The 25,144-nt window shown below is 39.7% G+C and overlaps 2 protein-coding genes across 3 annotated transcripts in view; both read right to left on the reverse strand.

The window, feature by feature from the left end:
- hace1 (HECT domain and ankyrin repeat containing E3 ubiquitin protein ligase 1) overlaps positions 1-1,181 on the reverse strand; it is a 34,676-nt gene extending 33,495 nt beyond the window's left edge. For both annotated transcript variants that reach the window (XM_074683835.1, XM_074683834.1), the window contains exon 1: positions 904-1,181. In XM_074683835.1, coding sequence (XP_074539936.1) covers positions 904-994 — 91 coding nt within the window. In that variant the 5' untranslated portion in view covers positions 995-1,181. The remainder of the gene's footprint in view (positions 1-903) is intronic.
- A 759-nt stretch (positions 1,182-1,940) lies between these two features.
- LOC141800560 (uncharacterized) lies at positions 1,941-23,204 on the reverse strand. Its single transcript, XM_074683165.1, has 11 exons — positions 22,404-23,204; positions 18,352-18,460; positions 17,693-17,949; positions 13,491-13,645; positions 11,103-11,339; positions 8,911-9,035; positions 8,328-8,515; positions 8,120-8,228; positions 5,501-5,668; positions 5,227-5,368; positions 1,941-3,578 (listed from the first exon to the last, which is right to left on the reverse strand). Exons 1-11 carry the CDS (start codon positions 22,907-22,909, stop codon positions 3,448-3,450), a joined length of 2,127 nt encoding a protein of 708 aa, XP_074539266.1. The 5' UTR covers positions 22,910-23,204; the 3' UTR covers positions 1,941-3,447.
- Positions 23,205-25,144: the final 1,940 nt, after the last annotated feature.

The following is a 25,144-nucleotide window of genomic DNA, read 5'->3' on the forward strand; positions in this document are numbered from 1 at the left end:
CATCATCTCTTCATCAGACAGTTATCAATGAGTCTGGTTCTGTCTGAGGTTTCTACATGTTACAGGAAGTTTTACATGCTGATGGCGAATTCATGCTAGGGCTCAATAATGTTTATTTTATCTCAATAACTGACGCAACTCTGAGTATCACACTTATTTTTAAAACAGTCAAGACAGTTTTATTTTGTCTGATGCTGACCTGTTTAAATTAACCCTGCAGATGTTAGGAGACAGACATTTACCCTCTATTTGGAGATATTTCTCAATTTTTTTAGAAATTATGTTACTGTTTGAAAATATTTTTTTATATTGTTTTTCTTTCTTTCTTTCTTTCTTTCTTTCTTTCTTTCTTTCTTTCTTTCTCTTTCTTTCTTTCGTGCATTATCTTTCTCTGTCTAGAAGTACTACTCACTTTTCAGATTTATATTTGTTATCATAAAATCTTTTAATCAATTTAATTTTCTTCAACAAAGTGGTTAATCTTATTTTATTTTATATTTACAGTTATAATTTTCAGTTAATCTCTGTGCTATAAACTGGTATAATAATTAGTATACCATGACATAATGTCTATATTACATGACAGGGTTTTTTTCCAAATTAATATGTTTGTCCTGAAATATGAATTCATCTTCGTATCTCAGAGCCTGTTTTTGTCTGATCACACTGGCGGAAATGGACATGAGTCAGACTGTAAATCCAAACACTGGACCTCAGATCCTGCATGTTCCTCAGTCACAGCTGTGAACACACTGTGTTGTTATTAATCCAGCAGACACTCCTGTAGCCTCAGACTGTGTGTTTGTACCAGTGAGTGTATACAGAGACCGTGTTATTGACTGTATTATTAAAACACTGCTACTGTCTTTAAGCTAACACCTTGCCCCTCCCGGAGCTCCTTACCTTCCGGGAGTTCCACGGTCCTGGCCCGGCGGAGGGAACGGGTCAGCCGGTTGAGCTGTACGTTTAGCTGCTCCATCGCTCGTTCCATCATAGGTGAGCGGTTCACCGGGATGACCGCAGTAAGGAAGCCTCTCGGGGCGGATTTAGGTGCTGTGTTGTCCCTGAGAGCCGTCCATGGGCGCTGTCTCTCTGCCTGAGGGGGAACCGACTCTGTTTTACAGCAGACTCATATTTTCCTGCTGCTCTGCCCTCACACTTCAAACCCTATCATCCAGTCTCTGCCACTTCCTGTTATGGTGACAACCACGCGCGGAGCACTGTGGGAAATGTAGTTCTGGATGTAACCAGGCGAACCGCTCACTGTTGCCCATTAAGTTGGAATAAAATTTTCTACCACTTCTAATGAAATAATTGTTAAAAAAAAATAAATAAAAATAATAAAATAATAAAATAAAATAAAATAAATAGTTGGTAAAGATTAATATTAATTCCGATTTATTTCTCACTGTGATATGTCTGGAAGTGATTGATGAATACAATTTTAAGAAGATAAACACTTCATAGAGAATAAACCACGTAGTCACAATCGTTTGATTAGAAGAGGTAGAAAATATTTTTGCAACTTTCAGTTGGCAAGAACAGACAGAAGCAGTGCTGTAGAATCCAGAGCCTCACTGAAATACAAAATGAAACGAAAGTACATCCAATTTCATCTCGCGCTGCTGCTGATAATATATTTTTCCTAAACGTATTCTGCTAATGAATTACGGTTTCATAATTCATTTGAAAAAAAAATTTAACTGTGAAAACTCAAGCATGTTGTGCTCATTATTGGCCACAGGGGGGCACTCTACTATTACAAATCAAACGGCACACATCAGCCTGACTTTACCAGGTCTCAAGCTGAGTAAAGCAGCAGTAAGGCAAGACAGGGGAGGATAACTCATCACAGTTTTATCATTTAATGTAAAACAGCAGTGAATCGCAGTAAAATCTGGAAATTCAACCACACATTTCACTGAGAGACATTTCTCTTTACATGTTTAATAAACACACGTGCACTGCTTTCAACCTTCTTAAAATGAATATGTAACTGAGGAAACTTCTCTGTGAAAGTTTCACTCGTGGAACAGAAAAATGCATATATACAATGAAAATGAACACCCTTTCAAACACAACACTCTGCACACTATGACAGCTATGATGTTTCTCCATGTAGATGATATGCACTGTGACATTTATCCCATTACAAAGTAGTGCCTGTGACTCATGGGCAAAGCAACAACTCAGACGTTTTGAAGGAAGAAGAGTTGTTGTTATTAACTGAGAGATGCAGAAAATATAAATTTATGAAACATATAAATAAAAGTCGAAAGAGGTGAAACGTCTTCCCAGCATCCATCTGGCTGCAACATCTGCACCAAGGTACCTTTCCATTTATATGCACTTATTATGACTCTGGAAAGGGCAACTTGACTCAAGACCCATGTACCTGCACAAGAGGCGGAGCTAGGATCTGCCATGATTGGGGGCTTAGCCAATACATGTGGCATTACTGTTATATTGCTTTTTTCTTATGTGCATATTGTCACTAATTCAAGCCAACATATTTTTTAAATTTGACTTCATTCACAGAAGGGGGAGCAGAGTAAGTCAAAGGCTGGGTCATTGTCAGAGTTTCAGAAAACAGAGAGAAAGACTTTCTTTTGCAGGTGAGCTAAGATGAGGGACAGTTAGTAGCAGGAGGAAGGAGAAAAGTTGTGCTCAGTTTTTAACAACATTGCAACATCATGACATGTCATACAATGCGGTACTTAAATACATTAGCTGATGATTATCCTTTACAAAATGCGTTTATTGGTGTGAAATTGCTTACAACTGTATTTCACAACTTACTCTTGCATTGGCAGCACAGCAGAAAGAAAAAAATCTCATTGGCTGCATTGCACTGCAAAAACTCAGACTCAATATGAGCCACAATCATCTGACAAGTCCTGGAAAATGTCTAATTCTAAGATATTAAAAGACAAAAATGGAGCTCAAAATACAAAAAAAAGCAATTCAGGTGTTTGAGACATTTTTCAGGACTCATCAGGTGAATGTGGCTAATGAGACAAATTTTACTGGAGATAAGAAAAAGACTTGTTTCAATTTCGGTTTCTGCAGTGTAGTAATACATGAAAAGGCCAGGTATGAGACATCCTTTCCACTCTTTATCTGACTTGTGTGTCCAACAAGAAAAAATAATCTCTTTTGAATTGTAAATTGATATAACTTATATAACTTTAACACACGTGCAACCATATCACAGAGGGTCAGACGAAGCTCTGCTAATTTCGGACACTTATTTGACATCACTGCTTTTAAACAAAATTCAAGTTTCAGCACTCTTTAACTATATGACATGAAATCTGAGTTGAGATAATCACAAACATATATCAGAAATATTAAAAAGCTGGTATTGGTTTTTTACTCCTCAGCCAACACAAAGGAAGATATTCATACATCTGTGAAACGAAGACAGCTGGGTGGAGCCTGTGCTGTCTAAACTTCTTCACTGGAGGTGCTGCCCAGGTGACCAGATTTAGCAGGAGCAGTTTCCACAAAAACATCATCCTCCAGGCCTTCAGCAATGGGTTTCATCTTAGCAGAGGTCTTGGTTCCTGGTGATTTTTCTAAAAGTAAATAAAAAATAGAGTGTATAAAAATGAATCCATACTGAGTTTCAAGCATCAACTGGTTATTTTTCCTGCTTATGGGCACTCATGGATAAAAAAATAAATCCAAACACACTCACAAGTGTTCACATGCCATTAACATTCAGAGCAGAGAGGGTTATTATGAAAAGTGTGTCCATAAACATCCTGATTGGGCACAGTGAGAGGGTGAACAGAGAGTGTGGAGTTGGGTGAGTAGTTTCCATTAGCACTAACAGGCTCTGCATTAAAACTCTGAGAGCTCCTCTGCAGAGCAGAAACAGAGCTGCTCTAATGCATCCTGAAGAGCTGCACTCCTCTGCAACTGCTGTCAGTCCACAACACAAAAAGACATTTGTTTGGATTCCCAGAGCTTCCCTTTTTGTTATATGTAATGCTTTCTCTCTATTTAGGTAGCCTCGGAGGGAAATCACCAGGTGGGGTGAAAATGAAAGAAGAATTGCACATTTTTCTCATCAAAGTGTTTTTAATGACTGTCAATTTTCAACCATCAGGGTAATCTGAATTGTTGTTTGTCTGATCTAAGCCATAATGGGAAACTCTAAGCCTCATTTTTTGCTGTTTTGGGCTTTAAATGAAGAAATAAAGACTTGAACTGTTCTGGTAGCTCTCTCATCCAGTGGCAGGTAAACAGGCTGTGAGAATCTTTAATGGATCATGGTAGTGTCCACCAAAAGTTCTTGTTTTTATTTGTGACAAAGTTTCAATTGATCAAAAAATCAACACCAATAGTTTGATAACAGGCCAACAGACATAAATCTCTTAGTTAAAGGTTCTAAGACAACATGTCAAATGTTGAAACTAAAAATTTGACTACTGTATAAAAATGATGTGTTGAATTTCATTTTATACTAGGAACACATTTTAAAGAGTTGGTACAGAGGCACTCTTAACACTGTGTTATATCCAATCTTTTTTAACAAACACCATGTGAACACTTCTGTACAGAAGCATATTGTTGCCATGCCAGAAATAAAAGAAATTTAATCAGTTTTACATGGTAACATGGCAGTGAATTACGTTATATCATTATGATACTGAGTTATGACATTGATGAAGTAAAAGGCAAATACTGTTCACAGCTGCTGTCTTGGCTAGGACACTCAACCAAATCAAATTTCAACCTAATGAGGTTTTCTCCTAGTTAAATAAATGTTCAATATTTGTCCTTTATGCTCAGTCTTGTTACTAACCTGTTGGTGGGCTACACGTCTGAGTTGCTCTCAATTCCAACCTTTATAGTTTTAGTGACTTTGTAGAGTCCAGCAGCTTATATATGCTTTCACCAGCTCTGCTAATGTGGTCTGGATTGCAGGACAGGATGTAATTCAAGATGTTGTTCAGCTAACATAAATAGAATGCTAACAGAAACATTTTTGTGTCACAGTGTCAACAGACAGTTTCTGCTTAATGGTTTGATATAATGTGTGTGATGGGGTTGTTTCTGCATTGATGTCACTGGTGAAAATTAATCGCTGTTATTGTGAGGTTTTTTTTAACCCATAAACCAGTTTTCAGCATAGCACGGTTATAACCTCCCACACACCCCCCACTTTGGTGTTTTGTTGTTAAACCCATGATAACACTCTGTGGGCTGATCACTCACGCAGCGATGAGCCTGCTGACCCTCCTCGTAGGATCTGGTTCAGGACGTCGTCGGTGTCGCTGGTGCTCGCCATGCTATTCCTCATCTGCGTCATGGAGAGCTGGGAGCAGAGGCTGGGCTGTCTGTCCATCTTCTTCACCGCCTGGGACATCATCATCATCATCATCATCATCATCATCATCATCACCATCATCATCATCATCATCATCACCTTCATTAGTAATCACTCACTAGTTCCTTTGTCTGGTTTCACATTTAGAAGACCTAGACTCACCTTGTCGCTAAGAGTGGGGTCGTTCAGTGAGTACAGCTTGTTGGTGATGTCTTTTCCGATCAGGTACCTGAACACCTCGTTCAGAAAGGTGTCCGACTCCAGGAAGTAGGTGAGCCGTTCTCTGGACCAACAGAGAAACTTACAGTTCTCCTCGGCCATGATGGTCACCTAAACACATCAACAATCAAAACCTCATCCAGTGAAAGGTAAAAGAGTTCGATAGATGAACTTTGGTACCTGTAACCTTTGCCTTGTGTGACATGTTTTGACATTCCGTTGCTAGGCGCTACCCAAGTAGCTGCCTGTTGCGGCAGCTCTCTCGTCTTTGTCCGTTTCTTGTAATTTTTTTGTCTCTTTTTCGTAATCTTTGTATTGGGAGTGGATCATCACTTTGTATGGTTCATTGTCGGTCGCGGACACCAAACTTTTTGTGGCTTCGGCGGTATTTTTTACTACTTTTCTCCTGTGTTTGTCTGGAGATCCTACATGTAACCATGGCTGCATTGTTTACATGTGAAATTAGCTGTTAGCAGCCTGTAGCATGTCAATGCTAACTAGAGTAGGGCTTGATGATTTCCCTCGAGCTGAGGAGGAGGAGGTGAGGACGACGTGCTGGTTCTCGGATGTGAGCTGGGAGGTGACGACGTGGACCTGTCCTTCCATCCATCCTTGTTGGGAACGTGGGATCTAGCCCCAGGGGATGGACGAGCTAGCTGTGCTAACCCAGCGGCATCGTGCTGTTCACGGACGAGCCTGACGGAGCTGACATCGGACGCCGGCGCCACATTGGAGGAGCTTCGCCTGCTGTGAGCAGACAGGATCCAGGAGACAGAGACTGAACAGACTGCTGGGGAGGCTCAGTCCTGGACCCTGTGGAGGTGGAGACTGGCTGGGCTGGAGAGTGGCGGACGAGTGGTGGACGGGATGTCGTCATCTAATTTCTTATGGACTTTTTTTGCACTTTCTATACTCTTTCTTACTTTTGTTTTCTTAAATGCTGCGGTGACTCCTGAATTTCCCCTCGGGGATAAATAAAGTATTTTCTATTCTATTCTATTCTATTCTATGTTTTGGGGTTTAAAAGCTGCTTCATGTGCACAATGTCCACTTTAACACTCTATATTACCCTCTAACTGTGCACACATGGATCAGCCTCTTTATTGCACACGCCCACATCACACCTTGAAGATCAACATACAGCACCTCATGAATAAAAATGTATATAAATGAGAGCCGGCAGATGGACAGTCAGCAGAGGAAGCCAAAGGAAAATAATTCAGACTTAAAAACTGGAGTGAAAAAGTGGAGGTAAAAGAGAAGAGAGACTGTCTGTTAGATATTCAGAGAGACACTCTGCACTCATACATGCAGATAATTCAGCTTCATAATTTCACAGAAGTATCACAGCAAGGGATGGGATCTGTAATTTATTTATTTCATGGTCAAGTCTTTTAATTACCCAGGTCTTTATCAAATCCACTTCCAAAATCTTTTTTATTATCTGATGAAGACAGGAGGTGATGGTGCATTTTTAAAGACTCTGTGGGGACTATCTGTTTGGTGTTGCTTGCAGTGACCCCTGTGGCTGGAATCATTATTGTTTATAGGCATAAAGACTTCATTACCCATGAGCAATTGCATCCACTATCGTAAAGACGTGACTGTTACCAGGGCATGTGTTTGCTTTTGGGAGCAGATCTTTTTAAATCTACTTTTCTTTGTTTAAGTTGACTTTTCCCAGGATGCAAAGTGATGAGGATATGTGTTTATTTGTAGTTCAATCAAACTTTGTAAACTCAGTTTTTAGGTTGGTGTCCAGAAGGTGAGCAGACTCTCTGTTTAATGCTAATCACAGCCCGGTACTCTGAGACAACACGGTTACATGTAGCATTAGTGAATCAAGATTATGTCCTACCTACAGATGGGCACCTTTCACATTTGAAACGATATGGTACTCATACCCGGTACCTGGCATTTGGTATCGGTACTCAATGGTACCAATTTTCTGTACTTTTGCGTGTTTATGTGGTAATGCATATTAATTTTTTTAATGATAAAATCTCAGAGTTTTTCAATTTAACACATTTATTTCTCAATATATAAACTTGCAATGCTGTGTTCACATCCAACCTGGAAAATCCCCTACTCTTCCACTACCTCACAGTCACAAGGATGTGTTTAGGTACCTAAACATGTTACCTTTAGATTTTACATGAATCAGTACTCAGTACTACAGACAGAATTCAGCTGGTACTTATAAAAGTATCCATCCCATCCCTATCCATCCCTAGCCCTACTAGTGCTCAAACCAACTCCAGTTTCACCAAGCAGAGCTAACGTAACCTCACTTTTCATTTTATTGATAGACTCTCAAGTTTGAACAGACCACTGCAGAATAACTGCTGACTGTGGGTTGGAGTGAACATTATCACAAACAGTTTAGCTCCTGTTTTAGCTCGTGCTCTATCACTCTCCGGTTTATTTTTCTTCTGCTCTAACCTCCTTTTCTTCTTTTTGACCAAAGTTAAGATAGAAAGCATGGTTGAATGATGAGTTCATTAATAACTTGTTAAGCAATGACAGTAAATAAGATGTCTGCTTTTGTTTTTGGGTCAGTACCTGAAACTTCTCTCCGCGGTGCATCTCAGTGGACCTGAACTCAGGAGAGTCGATGAAGCAGTTTGTGTAGATGTTGTGGAGGAAATGACTTCTGTATGAAACCTTCATCCTGTCGCACATAGACATCAGAAATTACAAAGAACATACATCAGTGATGAAAATAATTTCATGCAAATGCTGCGTTCAGTTTCTGGCTAACAGTACGTACTTTCCTTTGAGGAGGATGCTGAGCCGTTCATCCACAGACGTCTTGTCCTCAGCAGCATAGACCTGTCCTTTCTTCAGGGTCTGGATGGTGCAGAACTGTCCCGTGAGCCGCTGAAACAGAGCCTCCTTCACATGGAGGGGCTCAAACATGCGCCTATAGACTGTCCTCAGCTCCCTGTCAATTTTTATCTGAGGGAGCAGAGACACAGATTCATGATATTCATCTTTGAGACGGTAAAGCCATCGAGCTAGATGTGAAATCAGAGACTGGTACGGGAGCAGTGACAGAGGAACAGCTCTCCTGTCTCATTAAGAAATATTCTGGTGTGACCGTCGGCTCATCTGTGGCCCCGCTCTGACACTGACTCCCCTGTGACGTCCTGTGGATTTGATCTGCATGTTGTTATCATAAATCAGAAGCTCAGCAGGAGGATCTGCTGCTCTGTGAGAGTCACTCAACTCTGAGCCTTTAAAGAAGCTGTCTCTGCCTCTTCTCCTCTCTGAGGTCTCTATCTGAATCAGGAGAAACTCTGAACAGCTTTCACATAGGGGACTGAATGGACGTATGTAGACGTGGAACTCACAGGTCTGCGTTTGTAGAGGAGGAAGAACAGGTGCATGAAGTTCACTACCAGAAACACCACGTTCCACACCATCACATCCAGGTTACACCTGTACAGAGTCGCCCAGGCGATGAAGAGACCGCAGCCTGCAGGGTCAAAGGTTGATAACAGATCAAAGAGAAACAGGCTAGGTATGGATCCTAAAAAGGAAGAAACTCTTATTAAGTGCTTTTGTCTTATTTTAAGTAAAAAAATGTCTTATTATACTTGATATGAGTCACATTTGACTGACCGGTCCAGAAAAATGTCTTGTTTCAAGTTGTTAAAGACAAAAAAACAGGTCTCGATTCGTTGTAACAAATAAAAAATCTGAAGATGTGCTTAAATCTAGAATAGTGTCTTTAATCAAGTAATTTTTCTCTAGTTCCATTGGCAGATTGTTTTTTTACTTTCTACAAACAATTCTGACCTAATTTTTGTCTTTAAAAACTTGAAACAAGACATTTTTTCTGGACTGGCCAGTTGTATGCGGTTCATATCAAGTCTAAAAAGACATTCTGTACTGAAAATAAGACAAAAAACACTTGATAAGATTTCAGTTTCTTTGCAGTGGAGAATCTATCATCATAAATTTAGAGCTCTTAATGACTGATGGGGCTAAAAGTTTTGTTCCTCCATCAGATTTCTTCATCCAGCAGCAGGTGAACAGACAGTAATGTCTGTGAGATAAACCTTCAAAAATTTTAATAACCAAGGCCCAGCAGCTCTTACCAAAATCTTTACTAACTGCTAAAGTAAAATATGAATGCTCTCTTTGTTAACTATTTCTTTCAGTGATTTCTGTAAAGATCAGTCCCTCAGCGTACTCATACAATCTTGTTTCATCAATACAGACTTATAAATCCAACCTCAGTTGTCCCTTAATACCAGATGATGAGTGGTCAGAATTCTGCAGTGTTGAATGCTGTGTAAACATCAGCAAACTCTGCTTCTCCATTAGGGGGCGACATGGGGGAAAAAGGATCAGGATTTTTTTATGGCAGGATCAGGATCTGGATTTGATCAGGATTGTTTTTCATATTCAGATTTTTTTTCACCCAAACAACACTTTTGGACCCAAATATATCTTATCTCATGTCCTCTGATTTTCACATCATGATGAATTCATTCATTAAAAGACGTCAGCTGTTGAGTTCCTGCTGAATGTACAGAGCTTTAGCTTTATACAGGAAGCCTATGTACAGCCCAGATGCAGTTCAGTGGGACGTTATGTAATAAACTTTTTTTTTTTTTTTTACCTTGACAGACAATGTAAACATACACAATTTAGAACATGATTCATTTCAGAGCCATATTTAACACACAGTGAGATAAAAGCTGGGGGCTACATGAGAACAGACCTTAGGTACTATTGAAGTGTATGTATTGTCAGAAAATATGTGTTTTTGTCAAAGTAAAGCAGATTAATTTGATATAGGAAAAAGAGTGTGATCAGATCAGATCAGATCAGATCAGATCTCACTTCAAAAAATCTTTTTAATGTGACTGAACACTGCTGATCTTGATCTCTCTCTGTATCCTGCAGCAGTTTTAGGTTGAGCTGTTTTTATTCTACACTTTGAGTTTGTGATACTGTATTTTCTAAAATCAATTGGTTTGAAAAGAATCAAAGCATCAAAATATTCAACAACAATATAAAATGTTTTTTGATATACTCAGCCAGATGTTTTTAAGGAGAGCTTTGGTCTCCCTGATCATTTACTCCCCCCTCCTCCCCTACTCCTCTCCTCTCTCTTTCTGTTTTTGTTTCTTTAAAAACCCTCAGGGGCCAGCTTGCTCCAGAGGACAACATAAATAAATGAACTGTCAAAATATCAACCACATTACCCATAATTCCTGCTTCTTCCTGTCCCCACTCTGCGTCCAAGCAGAAGATAAACATGTAGAGGTTCTGTTTCCAGTCACCACACACTGTGTCCTCTATCTGCTGCTGTCAGAGCCTTTTGCACACTTTCATCTGTTTCACTCATCTCTGTCTCCTCTAGTTTAAACTTCATCAACTAGCCACAGGGTCCTCAACTTCTGTATAACCCACAAACTCTGATGCACAATGAGAAAAGACCTGTTTGTGTTATTTGTGCCCACAGCTCCAGTTATCGCCACAGGAATGCCATGTGCTATGGAGGGGGGGCGGTCTGTGTGGAGTGACAGACCTGTCATGAGGAGCAGGCGCAGCAGGATCATGTGCAGGCTCATGGTGGTGGGGATGATCAGGCCCAGCAGCAGGGACAGGTTCCCCAGATGGAAGAGGAGGTGGTGGGCCTGCTCCCACTCCTGGCAGGAGGTGGCGTTTGGCTCCAGGATGTCAGGGGAGGGGGAGGGGAGAAGGGACAGCATGGTGAAGGGGAGGGTGGGCAGCTCCGGGGTAGAGGACATCCTGCAGCTGGGTCACCTTGAAGAGGAGGGCGAGGTTAGAAGACACGTGACCGAAGGAAGATGGATAGTTCTGGATCTGACGGGATCGCTGTGATCCGTGTTCTCTACTTATGAGGAGCCCCGTTCAAAAATACTCCTACTCTGAACACTTCCTGAATAATTTTATGGTCTCAATCTCTAACAATAACTCTTTTTCATGACACCATGGTGTTTAATTGGCAAAGTTTGAACACATTTCATTTCACAGAGACCAGGAAGCAGGGGAAGAGTTAGACAGGGGACACCGGCAACAGACAAGTAGCCTCCTAACATTTGTTCAGCAACATTAAGCTTTTAAAGAGGGGTAATTCTGCTTATAACCACGAGTATAAAGAAACAGTGTTGGGTGTTCACACCAAACATGTAGACTTTCAAATCCCCAAATCTGTCTGTAAACTGATAAAAAAAAAGATCCTGCACAAGATCTTCATGAAACCTACAAAAGCCTTGCTGAAATGATGAGGTCATCACATTAAGACCTGGTTCGTGACACGTTACAGATGTGGACCTTAAACACCAAGGTCTGCCCAAAGCTCCGTCTCTGACTGATTTGTGGAGCAAGAAGCAAAGGAGTGGATCAGATCAACCTCTAAACACTACATACTTCATCCACAGGGGACGTTGTGAGCCTCACAAACTAAAAGACCCTTACAGCTGCTTTTAAATGAATGCACTATGTTTGACAGCACAGCACAATAGTCACCCCTATTTTTCTGGTTTAGTTTAGTTTGGGTCAGTTCTTTGATTTCAAAAAGAGGACTGGTTGACAGCTCTGCTAACCAGTGTAGCTTCTGCAGCGCTGTGTGTAAGAGTAGAGGACAAACAATGAGAAGAAGCGTAACAAACACGAACACAAGACTCAAACTTTTCATAACTGTCAATGCCTGCTTCAAGCATACATGAGAGTCTGATCCACTGTGGACTAGTCCCACCTGTGGGCGCACAATAACAAGGTAAAGGTTGAGTCCGTGAAAAAGGTGTGACATCCCACAACTCTACAAGGCAAATCGTTTCAGCCCCTTGGCTCTTAAAAACATTCATGCAGGAGATGACTGCGTATCTTCCACATTTGTACAAAGGGTTTGATATTGATTTAATCAGATGAATTAGTCTACACATCACTGTAAAGACGCAGTGTTGTTGAATCCACCTAAAAGTTATAGCAGAGGTTGCATTGAGGACAAAAGCAGGATGACAAATAGAAGATGATACTTTCACAAAAATACACACTGATCACTATGGTCCTGTTTTTCTAAATGTAAAATAAAAAATCTTCTGTTTGTGGGTTTAATAGACATGAATATATATCTATTACTGGACTATAATGTCATGTGGACTAAGCAGGTTTCAAAGCCTGCTCTCCTGTTATCTTATTGTCAGGAGGTGTGAGGTTTGGTCGCCACATGTTTGTCCATATGTGAGTAGGAGACATCACAGGTGTCAAGAACATATTTACTCAGTTTATTACAGGCTCTTCTATTTGGTCATTGTTCTTTTTATTTTTGTGTCATTTGCATATAGTTTTACATGGTGTTAAACAGAGCCTAGCCCTGGAAAAAAAATATCAAAACACCCCAATTTGAGCGACAATTACATCTTAATCTTTAATCTTCCACCTCCAAAGTGTACTCTTCATTGTTTGTCTTAATGTTTTGTTTTTCTCATTTGTATATCCAAGCAGCAATAATGTCCATCATTTTATTCATTGTCTAACTAGATGTGGTTCATGTGTCTGACAGGAGCTGCTCATGTTTATAAAGTTCTGATCTGGGAGAGCAGTTTCTGTGAAATGTCAGCGAACATCCTGTTTCATGTCACATCAGGCCTGCGGTAAAAATCTGTTTAGATATAAATCTGTACCTGCTCTCCTCCAGCTATATTTATAAAACATTAACTAACATCTTAATATTCAGATCTTTGTTAATAAACAGCTTGTTCAGCCGTGTTGTCCTGTGGCAGTCTGTGCTGTTTGTCTCACTCTGCCTGATGTTGTGCAGCTCTGGGAGGACTCTGATGTAAAAATAGAAGAGGGGACACATGCAGCCCCCTCACAGCAGGAATCTCTCACAGCTACAACTTTCTGACTGCTCGTCAAAGTGTGGAGAGGAAAACGTGTCAGTACTCACCGATCAGCAGCAGAGGAAGCCGGAATGAAGGTCTGAAGAAGGGGGAATGGTTCCAGTAAAAGACTGGAGGCAGCAGAGGAGGCTGTAGTCTGGACCCTGAGATGGGGGGACTGCACAGTGTGCGTCGCACATTCCTCACAGCTGACAGGGACAGACTAAAATGGGCAAGAAAGGCGTGAGCAGATCACCTGCAGGGACACGGAGCGCCGACAGGGGGAGACAGAGCACACAGTAACAGCGGGTACTGCTCACAGGCGCTGTATTATACTACCAATAGTAATGAACTGCTTTTGTTTTCATAGGAAACATTAATTTAAGTTTTACTCAAACCTTTTAATTGACACAATATGAAGGGAAACAGTTTAAAGATCTATGATCAAATTAAAAAACTAATCAAAGAAGGTAATTACCTTCTTAATTTACAATGAGCTATTTAAAGAGCTCATTGTGAGAAGTAGTCTGTCTTGAAGGAAAGGAGTTTGACCATGTATACTAAACGGACGCAGTCTCCGTGACGTCACTCGTGTGTTTCTGATATGGAGTTTTGAAGCTAAGTCACTGCAGAAATATTGAAAATGGGGCAGGCTTTTAGGCTCCACACGTACAACTATAGGACGTCTGGCCCCCAGTCAGTAGAGCTGAGTCTCTGATTGGGTGTCATCTTTATATCTTCTACACTGCTGATTAAGACAAAAAACATCGCCCCCACCCAAAGTGAACCATTTGTGAAATGAGGTATTTAGGTTGATACATTTTGTGCCAGCAGTAAAAAAAAAAAAAAAAAAATGAAAAATGAAAAAAATAAAAAAAATTAGATTAAAAAAATGCAGTGAAATTGTGGCTTTTTGACTTCAAGCCTGCTTCAAGTTGATGTTCAACAAACTGCAGATTTATAGCTCTTCTGCATTGCCTCATATTTTCAGAATGGTGATTGCTGCTTGGTCTTGGCTTAAAAAAAAAATGGACACCACTTGGAAAAAAAAACTGTGGAAGCCAAAGAGGAAAAAGTAATTAATAAAAAATAGATTAATAAATAAATAAATAAATAAATAAATAAATAAATAAATAAATAAATAAATAAATATAATAGTAAGTCAGAAGGATAGTGTTTCATATAATGACTTAGCATCTTATTATTATGTGACAAAATTAAGACTTTGGATCTTGTTTTCTGGTTATAATGATTAAGTAGTTTTCTCTATTTTTCATCTAATTATTTTACTGGCAAGAATGAGCTTCCATATGCAATAGCATTGACTTGTGGTCTTAATTTTTAAACCCTCAATTTCTACAGTTTATATGTCCCCATCTTGTTTTGTTTATTAGTTTGTTCGTTTCTTAATTTGTTTGTTTGTTTACTTGCTTGCTTGCTTGTTTGCTTGTTTCTTTGTTTGTTTTGTTTGTTTGTTTGTTTAGACACTCAGACTGTATCACATCTGCAAATGTAGCCACCATGACCTGATAAATTTGTGACAGATGCAGAGTGATGAAACCTACAGTCCATAGGATTGATATATTAGAAAAGCTGACTCAACCTAACTTTGGTCAGTGCAGAATAATGTAAACCCCTTTAGTCTAAGAGTCTAGATTAAATCAACCCATACAGTGTGTGCTGATAAAAAAAAAAAAAGCAAGAAGATCTTTTTTTGAACCAGGCTGTAAATGTGTTTGTTTGATGCTGTACACTCTGACCATTTTGATTTGGTGGGCATGGGGTTTCCAGAGTTTCTGCAGCCAGCTTCAAGTGGACTCTGGATGAACTGGATTTCTCAACACTTCTGCTCCAGCCTTTCTTTAAGAACAGTGGTTCCTCTTGGTTTGGAAGAGTTCAAACATAAGCTAACACTACTGCTACCTTTAATAGCATTGGTTGACAATAGTTTAGGGTGCAGCGGTGACATTTATTGGGATACCAGTTTAGCTTGTAAATATTCATATTACCTAAAAAGGAGCACATTCAAACCTGTTCAGAGTCTAACAGCCCAGTCTTACTGCACCAGAGAGGTATGCCACGATTCAAGTCCAATAAAAGATTTCATTCAGACACATTTTAACCACAGAGACAAGATTACTTCAAATTGTGAAAGTCCGGATGCTCTTCTCGTGATTCCTGCAATGCAACCTTATGTGACCTTATTCATATTGTTTTCAGAGATCTAGATCAGTGGTTCCCAAAGAGGGTAACACTAGGGAAACACTGATAGCAGGGTAGTGAAATGTATAGTGGCTGGTGGGTGTCAGATGATTTGCAAAGGCCACGACATGAATGCAGAAGCTACAACACAAATGCAAAAGCTACAACACAAATGCAAAAGCTACAACACGAATGCAAAAGCTACAACACGAATGCAAAAGCTACAACACGAATGCAAAAGCAACAACATAAATGTAAACACAACACAATGGAAGTACAGTTAGTTATCCCAACTTACACAGAAAAGTTGCAAAAGTAAGTAAATTATTTTCTTTTTCAACTTCAACTATGATAAAGCTTCATCAGGGTCTCACCTTGTGATATCCGTTATAGTACTTATATTTCTTTATTTACCAGAAAAATATGTTATCTCATATTTAGCTTTATAAATCCATATCATTAGCATAATTTTACATTTATCATAGCTGAAGGTCAAAAACAAACAATCATTTACTTCCTTTTACAAATTTTCTGTGTCCGTTAGAATAACTTTTCTCTTAACTTCCTTTGTGGCTGTACTGTCTTTGTATTGCAGGTTTTGCATTTGTGTTTTTGCTCTTGCATTCGAGTTGTTGCTTTTGCAAATTGGCTGACACCTACCAGCTACCGTAGAAAAGCCTTCTAAAATCAAAAAATATTTATAGTTGCATTTCACATCTGCTATTTAAAAAAATAAATTTAAAAAATAGAGGTTTATTTTGGTATTGGACCCCCCAGAGATGAATAAACCAGGATAACAACAGCATCAGTGGCAGCAGATTTATTGAGAAACAGCAATTTGTGCACATGGGTTGTCTTGTTTGGTGCTCTCAATCAAGGTTGGCTTTGGGAGATATGTTTTTAGCATAACTACAGATGATTACATCATTAGATGTTTTCTGCTGCCACATTATTCCTGCCCTAAATTCAAGAGGAGGCAACATGAAAATTGGGGTGCTCAAGAAAACTGGATCTGATAGATGTTAAAGGTTTGGATAACCGTTACTGTGTTCTTGTGATAAAAGTTCATTTTAAAAAAGAATTATTAAAAAGAATCTCTGAAATAAGAGGCTGAATTTGTAATAAAAAATTTTCCAAACTCAAAAATAAAAGGCCCTTATTGTCTCCTGTAATATAAAACATGAAATGCACATGAACAGTTTTGAACTGTGTTTTAATAAAAACTTTCCTTAGCAACAAAGATTTGATGGATTTTCTTTATACTTTTTAGACCCTCACATCAACATTACTGTGAAACTGTCTTTGTCTTACTTTTTGCAATAATAGATCAATCACAACATGTCCTGAAAACAGCACAAGATATATAAGAGTTAGACAAGACATAATTTATTGCACAACACCATTTGGACACTTAAGATTATTTACAAATGCATTTTAAATTCACATCACGTCAAACTGACAAGAGGCACAAAACGAACTGTCATCTCATTATTGCACATCAAATAAGACATCTGCTGCAGCCTGTTTGTTTTAATCTACATTCATCATGTATCAATACATTTAAGTAAGAAGTTATAAACTACGAGGCATGATCCATAGTTAATAAAGTGTTTAATAGTACAATCATTGTCATGAGCCCAAAACTGTTCGCACAAACACACACTGACAAACTCTGCTCTGAGAGCATGTGGAAACTGATGCAAGTGCTATTACTCGTCAGTGTTTTAAATCAGACTGAAAGAAACAGAAAAAAAACTGGAAACACAACAATGTAAAACACAGACACCTGTCTGTGAAGCTTGTTAGAGCTCAGAGACAGACAAATTTTAAGTCCAGCTGATTACAAATTGGGGTTTTCAGTGCTGCTGAGGCAAACACATGTAAACAGATGTTAAACCATGTGTTTGAAAGTCTGCCACCTCCTGCTACCCAGTGTGTGAATCCAGAGATAATCTTGACAGTTTTATCTGTATGTGTGTGTGTGTGTGTGTGTGTGTGTGTGTGTGTGTGTGTGTGTGTGTGTGTGTGTGTGTGTGTGTGTGTGTGTGTGTGTGTTCAGGCCGTCCGCCCTCCCTGTGTTGGCACTTTCAGGAAAACATCCGTTTTTTCTGACGGTGTGTGGCAGTAGCTGGGCAAGCGCAGATCATAGCGATGCCCAGAGCTGTCGAAGGCTTTGTCATTCAGTGAGTACAACTTGTCCGCGATGTCGTTACGCACGACCAGTGCGAAGATCTTTGCAATGTAGCGATGTTTGGCAAACAGCAGGTAGAGTTTCTTCCTCCTCCATGCTACGTACCTGCAGGGGTTATCAGCCCGAAGGGTCACCTGAAGACACCGAAACAATGAGGAACAAAATAACAATCAGGTCTACTGGTTTTCATAACAAGAATTTCTCTTTTAGAAATAAAAGTAAACTTTATTTAACAGCACTGCTCTTAGTATCAATAGATCACAGCAGTGAGTGGAGATGCTGACAGTTCAACACTCAAGAGCAAACTGCACACAGCTACAGACCAGCAGCCACGATCTATTCTTACCAACCATCTATCTATGTTTTATGTATTTACAAATGGTCTACATTATTGCTGACCCTCTTGTTTATTAGTGTATCAGTGGATGAACATATGTGTCTGATGCTCTTACAGATTGTTTTAGTACAATAAAATAGATAGATATTAGCATGAACTATTTTTGCACATGCACATATTAAAAAAGAAAAGAAAAAACCTGGAACACCCCTTCCTCTGACGGTCTGAGAGAGTCCCACTCAGGTGAGTCCAGGAACTGGAATGGGTAGATGTAATGTAGAAACTCTCCGTTTACGGTCACACGGATCCTGCAGGAGGATGATGGAAAAACTGCTGTTAATTAATCCTTAAAACATTGACCCAATACAACAGCACAATACTGACCAGCAGATTTTTGATTTAACAGATAAGGTGGTAAAACAGCTGCTGTGACATCACTGGCTGAAGTGTTGCTTAAAGAAGGATTGCAGTGTTTTAAATATGGGCAATGGGCTCAAGTTTTGCTGTGTAACGATATTCATGTTGGGAACTTTCAGCCATCATTTGAAATCAATTTAAACCTAACTAGCAATAAACCACATCCAGCAAAGACTTGCTTTGCAGTGCGTTGTACTGTTTACGGTCCAATTACCAACTCAAGAAGCTGGACCGCCTGTTTTTGCTCTCCATACAGACTGTTTTCCCCTAAAACACCAAGCCTGCTGTACCGGATTGGTCAAAAAATTATATTGACCTGAACAGATTTTTTTTTTTTTGCTCTCTCTTTTTACTCTGTGTACTATTCAGGGTTTTGGCAGTGTTTTTTCTAGAAGTAACACTTATCTTTAAAGTAAGTATTGCCTTTGCAGATTTTTAATGATGTAATCTTTATTGTAATTGCAGATTTACATGAATGGACCCCAGGAAGAGTCTTTGCCGCCTTGGCAGTAGCTAATGGGAATCCAAATAAACAAATAAATCCTCATGACTTAGGATGGGTATCATATCAGCTTTACCAATTCCAGTACCTGATATGAGACATAAATAAAGCTCTGGCTAATGAGACAGTCTGTCGAAGTATTACTGAGGTTTAATCCTGAAAATTTAATGAAATTACCAAGAAATGATAAGCTGAACCAAATTTATGTGCCTTATCAATTCCATCAACCTTGTACATTTATAATCGGCTCTGGATACCCTACCTTACTCATGACAGAGGCCAGCTGTGTACACCGATTGAAAGAGTGATTTCTTCACATGTGATCACCTCTCACTCCGATTGATTGCTACAGTTGAGTTTTAAAAGACATTTACTGACTTTTTTTATCATTATTGCCAGAGTTGGCCTCATTCAGTGCATTATAGTGCTCATACTACCAACATATACCAGAATGTTTATTAATCTGAAACTCTGACTCCTGAGTATAGTTCACATTTTTATTCAGACTGTAAATAAAGATAACTAATGGCCTAACAAGCTGCTGCTGACCTACATTACAGAGCAAATGAAAGGACAAACAAGGAAAAACATCAACAAGAAACAGGACAGAGAGAGCATCAACTGATCTGCTTTCCAATACAAGCTAAAACTCAAAAAGCAGCCCACAACTGTAAAATGCCAACAGAACAACCAAAGTGAGTTACACATACATCATATCTAAACACCTTAACTTTCTTGGGTTTGATTTTACAAAGTCATGCTTAGAGTTAAATGAAGCCACTGCAGCGCCTCTAAACATTTCCATTCAGAGAAACAGGCTGTTACATCAAAAATAACTGTAACTTCAAATCAACAAAATCAAATCCACAGAAGACCTGCTGCAAAAGAAAGATATGAAGCAGGAAACTGAACATCACATTTACAGCAAACCCAAAAAAACAATAAACCATAAAACAAGGCAAAATAACAACTGCCCAAGCAACCAAAGCAAGAGAAAAACTGTTTTAATATGAGATAAAAAAGACAGACTTAGTGCTATATAAAAAACTAATGATCTGCACTTATTAGAATATTTGCACAACGGATGTTTTCCAATCTATTACTTAGTTCCTGGCACTCTGGTTATCCATCAGCAGATCTATCTCCCTCTCTGTGCTCCTGCCCTGCATCACAGGTTTTTTCAAGCGATGTTCTTTAAGGCTGGTGAAGGTGATCCAGGCTCTGTGTTCATTAGCATACAGAGTGGGAAGGTGAGCTCTGATCGCTTGGTTTCTGGAGATGCAAAGTGTGAACGCTCATACTCATCCGTCTCTGTAAAATGAAGACTTATGCACATATGCACATGGTGAGTTGACTGACAGGTGGGTGCATTGTAGCTGTTTGCTTGGAGGCTAAAGGTCAGCCTCAGCTCCACCTCTTTGCCTAAGATGGAAAGTTAGGCTGAGTCATCGTTTCCAATATGGCGGCCAACATCACTGAGCTTCACGACGCCTCTTCAGAAACCAAGAGACTAGGATTAGAATAATTAGAATGATTTACACAGTGTATGGTCTGAACAACCCCATTATGCATCTCTTCTATCCATCTGTTGAGGAGTGAGCGATGCCAACATGGCTGCCAGTCTCAGCTCTCATCATGTCACCTGTTCGAAATGTAACACTGCTTCTGCGAGCACAGACTGAGTCACATCAAACTGAGCTCCAGCAGGAATGAGATCGACAGGACGTTCTTCTGCCGTCTCCGTCTAATATAGGCCATGATGACTCTGAAGACCTGGCTCTGTTTTTGTATCCTTCTGACAGTCTGGATGTAAACTGGCATTAGACATGGCCCCGCCCTCATGTGGGTACTTTTGAAAGTGTATTTCTTTCTCTCTGTTCCGGCCTGACTTTCACACAGAACCAGAGTTTTAGGTCACTGAAAGTGATGTTTTAAAAAAAAACGCCGTCAAAGGTAGAGATGTGTGAAAGCTGAAAAAACTTGAAAACTATTGTAAATATAATGTTAACAGCAAAATGAAGCATAAATGAAGCAACATAAGTGACGTGTCTGGGATGAACAGCCAAGCTGAGGATGAGGGTTGCAGCCATGAGAAATTTGCCGAATCTCTTATGCCAATGCCAAACAGCTTATTCTGCTTTTCCATTGATTCAAGAAACAAGACGTATTAACGTATTAAAAATGTATTCATTTAAAGGGACTGTGAGGAGTTTCTGGAAAAGCAAACGTTTGGCGGATAAAGACTCCGCCAACTACGAGCACTTTCTTCACACTTTCACAGAGACATGACACTTACCAAGCTTGTTTGGAAAAATGAGTGGAGGTCTGATCGTCTTTTTAACACTACTTTTCGTTGTTCAAGAAAACTTTTTACTGGATCCCACACCACGAGGTAACGCCTTTATCAATAGTTTTGTAGTGCTGTTGTTTGAACCATGACAACAATCAAACTTTTTAAACTCAGTTTGTACAGTAGTTTAATAGCCTGCTATATTTAGGACTAGTGGCATGGCAGAGAAAATAAAAGAGACATTTAAAGAGAAATAAGCAGGCTTTACACCAGGATTTATTCATTTATTATAGATTTGTTTAAGATTTATTTAAGATTTATTTTAGAAGAAAAAGAAGAAATAATCTACCAAATTTAAATCTTCTTACTTTTTGTGCTAAATATATGTAAATAGAATAGAATAGAAAATACTTTATTTATCTCTGAGGGGAAATTCAGGAGTCACCGCAGGCGCAGCATTTAAGAAAACAAAAGTAAGAAAGAGTATCGAAAGTGCAATATCTCCATTTCTCTCAGCTAGTGTCTCCACAGCAGCTCTACAGGTAACAGAGGAGGATGTGAATCAGATGACATCATTAGAGCTTCTGTCTCTTTAAGAGGCACCAATGCAGCCCACATCTTAAACTTTTACCCTGCTTTGAGCTGTTTTCATCCACTCCTAAAACTGATATCTGAGGAGCAACTCTTTGCATCCTGATAGATTAAACTTTTGTACAAACAGTTTTCAATGAATATAAATATAAAGCATATAAAGTTGGTTCAAGTGGTGTAAGACAGTGAAAAGGAAAATAAATACGTTTTTTATAAGGTAATTGTCTCTAAAGCTTTGACAGGGGTCACTTTCACCTTAAAGACTGAAAAGAAGGATGTCATGAACACTGAGTGAATCATGTCAGACGGTGAGTATATTGTGGTGGTGAGGATAAGTTAAATGTTGTGTTTACCCTTTTCAGTGTCACATTTAACTTCCCTGCAGAAAAGTGTCAGATTTTCTCGTGGGGTTTGCTTTGAGACCCTCCCCTGCGGGCGGGGCTGTATTCACCTGCCTGACAGGAGCACAGACAGCTTGTCTATGGCGGTTTTTCCCTCCACGGCGAAGCAGTGGTCCTTCTCCAAAGTGTGGATGACTCCTTCACAGCAGTCCACGATCTTCCCGAAGTGTGTGAGCGACACCCCGAGCTTCTTAAACATGCAGGCGTACAGGTCCTGGAAGTCCTTCTCGAAGGAGACGCTCCTCAGGCGGTAGGAGCTGTACAGCAGCTGGCCCAAACACACCCCGAAGAGCGCGAAGCTCCACAGGAACGAGTCCGTGGTGCACATGTCGGACCAAGCCCACAGCGTGAGGCAGAAGAAGCCCACAGTCAGAAAGCTGAACAGGTACAGGAGACCGTAAAACCCGCTGCCCCCCATGAAGCCCAAGAAGAGCAGGATGTTGGAGAGGTGGAAGACCGAGCCCTCCGCGCCCTCCCTCCACGCCTCACACAGGGGGTAACCCGGCGGCCCCGGGTCCACGGTGTAGTTCATGGCCTCAAAGTCCGGAGGCTCCATGTTGAGCAAAGAGGAATAAAACAGCTGATGGTCTGACCACGAAGAGTCCTGAATGGTGCGTCTGTGTCCAGCAGAGAGTGAGGAGGAGTCAGGAGGACGCGGAGACCATGTGAGAGAGAAACTGACACCTGAGAGGGGAGCGCTGAGGGGACACCGGGAATAGACCGGGTGTAAACTACAAGAGAAAAAACCCACCGAGGTTATTTAGGGGGGATCAGAGCAGCTTCAGACATAAAATTTATGTTCCGTTCGAATAAAGAATTTGAACCCAGGAAATCATTTTTCTGACACAAGGTGTTTATCTTTGCCAGGTCCACACTGAATAATGCGGACTCTGGTCCATTACAAGGTAGGGGAGACCGGGTTTGTTGGCACACTTTCCAAGGTTAGACAAGAAGATGGTTATAAACCATCAAATACATTCCATTATGTTAGGGTTGGCTATCAATTTGTTTTTTTTTTTTTTTTTCAAACACTCTTTTGGCCAAACCTAAACAATTTGCAAAACTCTTTTTTTGTTTTGGGGTATTTTTTGATTTGGATTTTTGTTGTTGTTGTTTGCTGGTGGTGGTGGTAATGGTGGTGTGCTTTTGTTTGTTTTGTTTTTTATTGTTTTTTGTTTTGTTTATGTTTTGTATTTTTTCTTTTAAATATGCATTCATTCACGAAACACTTTTTACACGATGGTGTACTTTGTGTACTTTAAACACTGGCAGCAAAATGTTAACAGGACTTGAACACAACTGGTATTTTTTTACACTTCTCAAAATTGAACACGTGTTTCTAATGTTGTAATCAGACCAATTTGTCAGGATAAAAGTCAGCTCAGAGTGCACAGGTGTAGGGGAGAACAGGGTTAGATATACACATAACACTCATTATATCTGGCCACCAGAGGGTGCTGTCTCTCAAATTGTGATCTGGAAACTTAAGAAATAGTCTTCTCTGGTGTAAGACAGCTGCACTTGAGTTAAGAAAGCTTTAAGTGTTTTTCATGTCAACTTGTAAATATTCAGCTCCTCTGTATTTTTCTTCTTGGCTTTTGCTCAGTAGGTCGTTAATAAAACAATTTTTACCCTCAGAAAGTGGGAAGGGAAATTGATAACTTAGGTTGTTATGATCTAGGTGACTGGTTATTACACCTTTTCACACTGTCTTTGGGGTTGTCGTCACATGTTCATGTTATATACAGTATGCTGGCTTAAAGATATGTTTCCTGTTTATGTCCCATGTTGATTTTGTGTTAAGATGAGTTACGTATTTGTCAACTTGTCAATGCAATTAAGCTTCCATCTTAAGTTCTGCCTTCTTACCTTTTTAAAGCATTTTTCCCATTACAATAGCACTGTGACAAACTACCCCATAGTGTGTGACAAACACCCCCACAATGGGGATCGATTTAATGTAGGAACGACTATTGAAAGAAGTTTTTATAATGAGCAGTTCACACTAGGGTAAAAAGTGTGAAAACAAAACCCAGTCTCCCCTGACCCTTACTGACAAGTAACAAAAAAAGCAAAATGTATTTTTTCTCCTGAAAAAGTTGTAGCTGTGGCACACCCAAAAACAAGTGTCCACTTCTGTGTTTATTTTTCATTTCATGTGCAAATTATTCCTTTTCTTGTGATGTGAAAATATGTTGTGTCATAAAGAATCATTTTGTAATACCCTTGAAATACTGAGCTGTACTTATGTTATTTTTTCTCGGTTATTTTAAAATCAGTTCATTTATTTGCATCCTTCATGTGATGAGGTAGCAGGTGTGCTCTTGGTATCATTCCACACAGGTGCAGGCTTTGGCAGCCTGTCTGTGTACAATTTGGTTTTATTAACCCAAGTGTTTACTCGTACATTGAACAAGAAAAAAATTCAAACGCAACATGCCAAAACAGGTGAGAGTCACCACATTACTGTAAATAAAGAGAGCACACAGCTCAGCTATGGCCTGCGGCGGAGAGCGGAGATGCCGACAGTTCATATCAGTGATTTGACACCAAATCAGAGCAAACTGCACAGAGACTGCAGAGCTGTATGGGCTTGTTAGCAATTGAATATTACTTGGGCAATGTGTTTTGTCAATTAGACTGCAAGACCAAGAAGATCAAGAGGAAAAATGATGCACAATTATTTTTTTGGCCCAAATCTTTTGATGAATTTATATCTCTTCTGTTCAAATTCCTCCAGATTTTGGAGCTTAAACATTTACTTATGAGGTAAAATCTCAAACACAAAGGC

The sequence above is a fragment of the Halichoeres trimaculatus genome, unplaced genomic scaffold, assembly GCF_033239565.1.
Source record: "Halichoeres trimaculatus isolate MK-OKI-2021-1 unplaced genomic scaffold, fHalTri1.1 fHalTri1_scaffold_12, whole genome shotgun sequence".
In the NCBI taxonomy this organism is placed as follows: domain Eukaryota; kingdom Metazoa; phylum Chordata; class Actinopteri; order Labriformes; family Labridae; genus Halichoeres; species Halichoeres trimaculatus.

Coding starts and splice junctions, on each gene's coding strand:
- LOC141800560 (XM_074683165.1), bottom strand. CDS start 22,909: ATGGAGCCTCCGGACTTTGAGGCCATGAACTACACCGTGGACCCGGGG. Junction 17,950..18,351: donor CAGAGGAAGGGGTGTTCCAG/GTTTTTTCTTTT, acceptor CGGTGTCTTCAG/GTGACCCTTCGGGCTGATAA. Junction 5,669..8,119: donor ACCGCGGAGAGAAGTTTCAG/GTACTGACCCAA, acceptor TGATGTGTTTAG/GTGACCATCATGGCCGAGGA.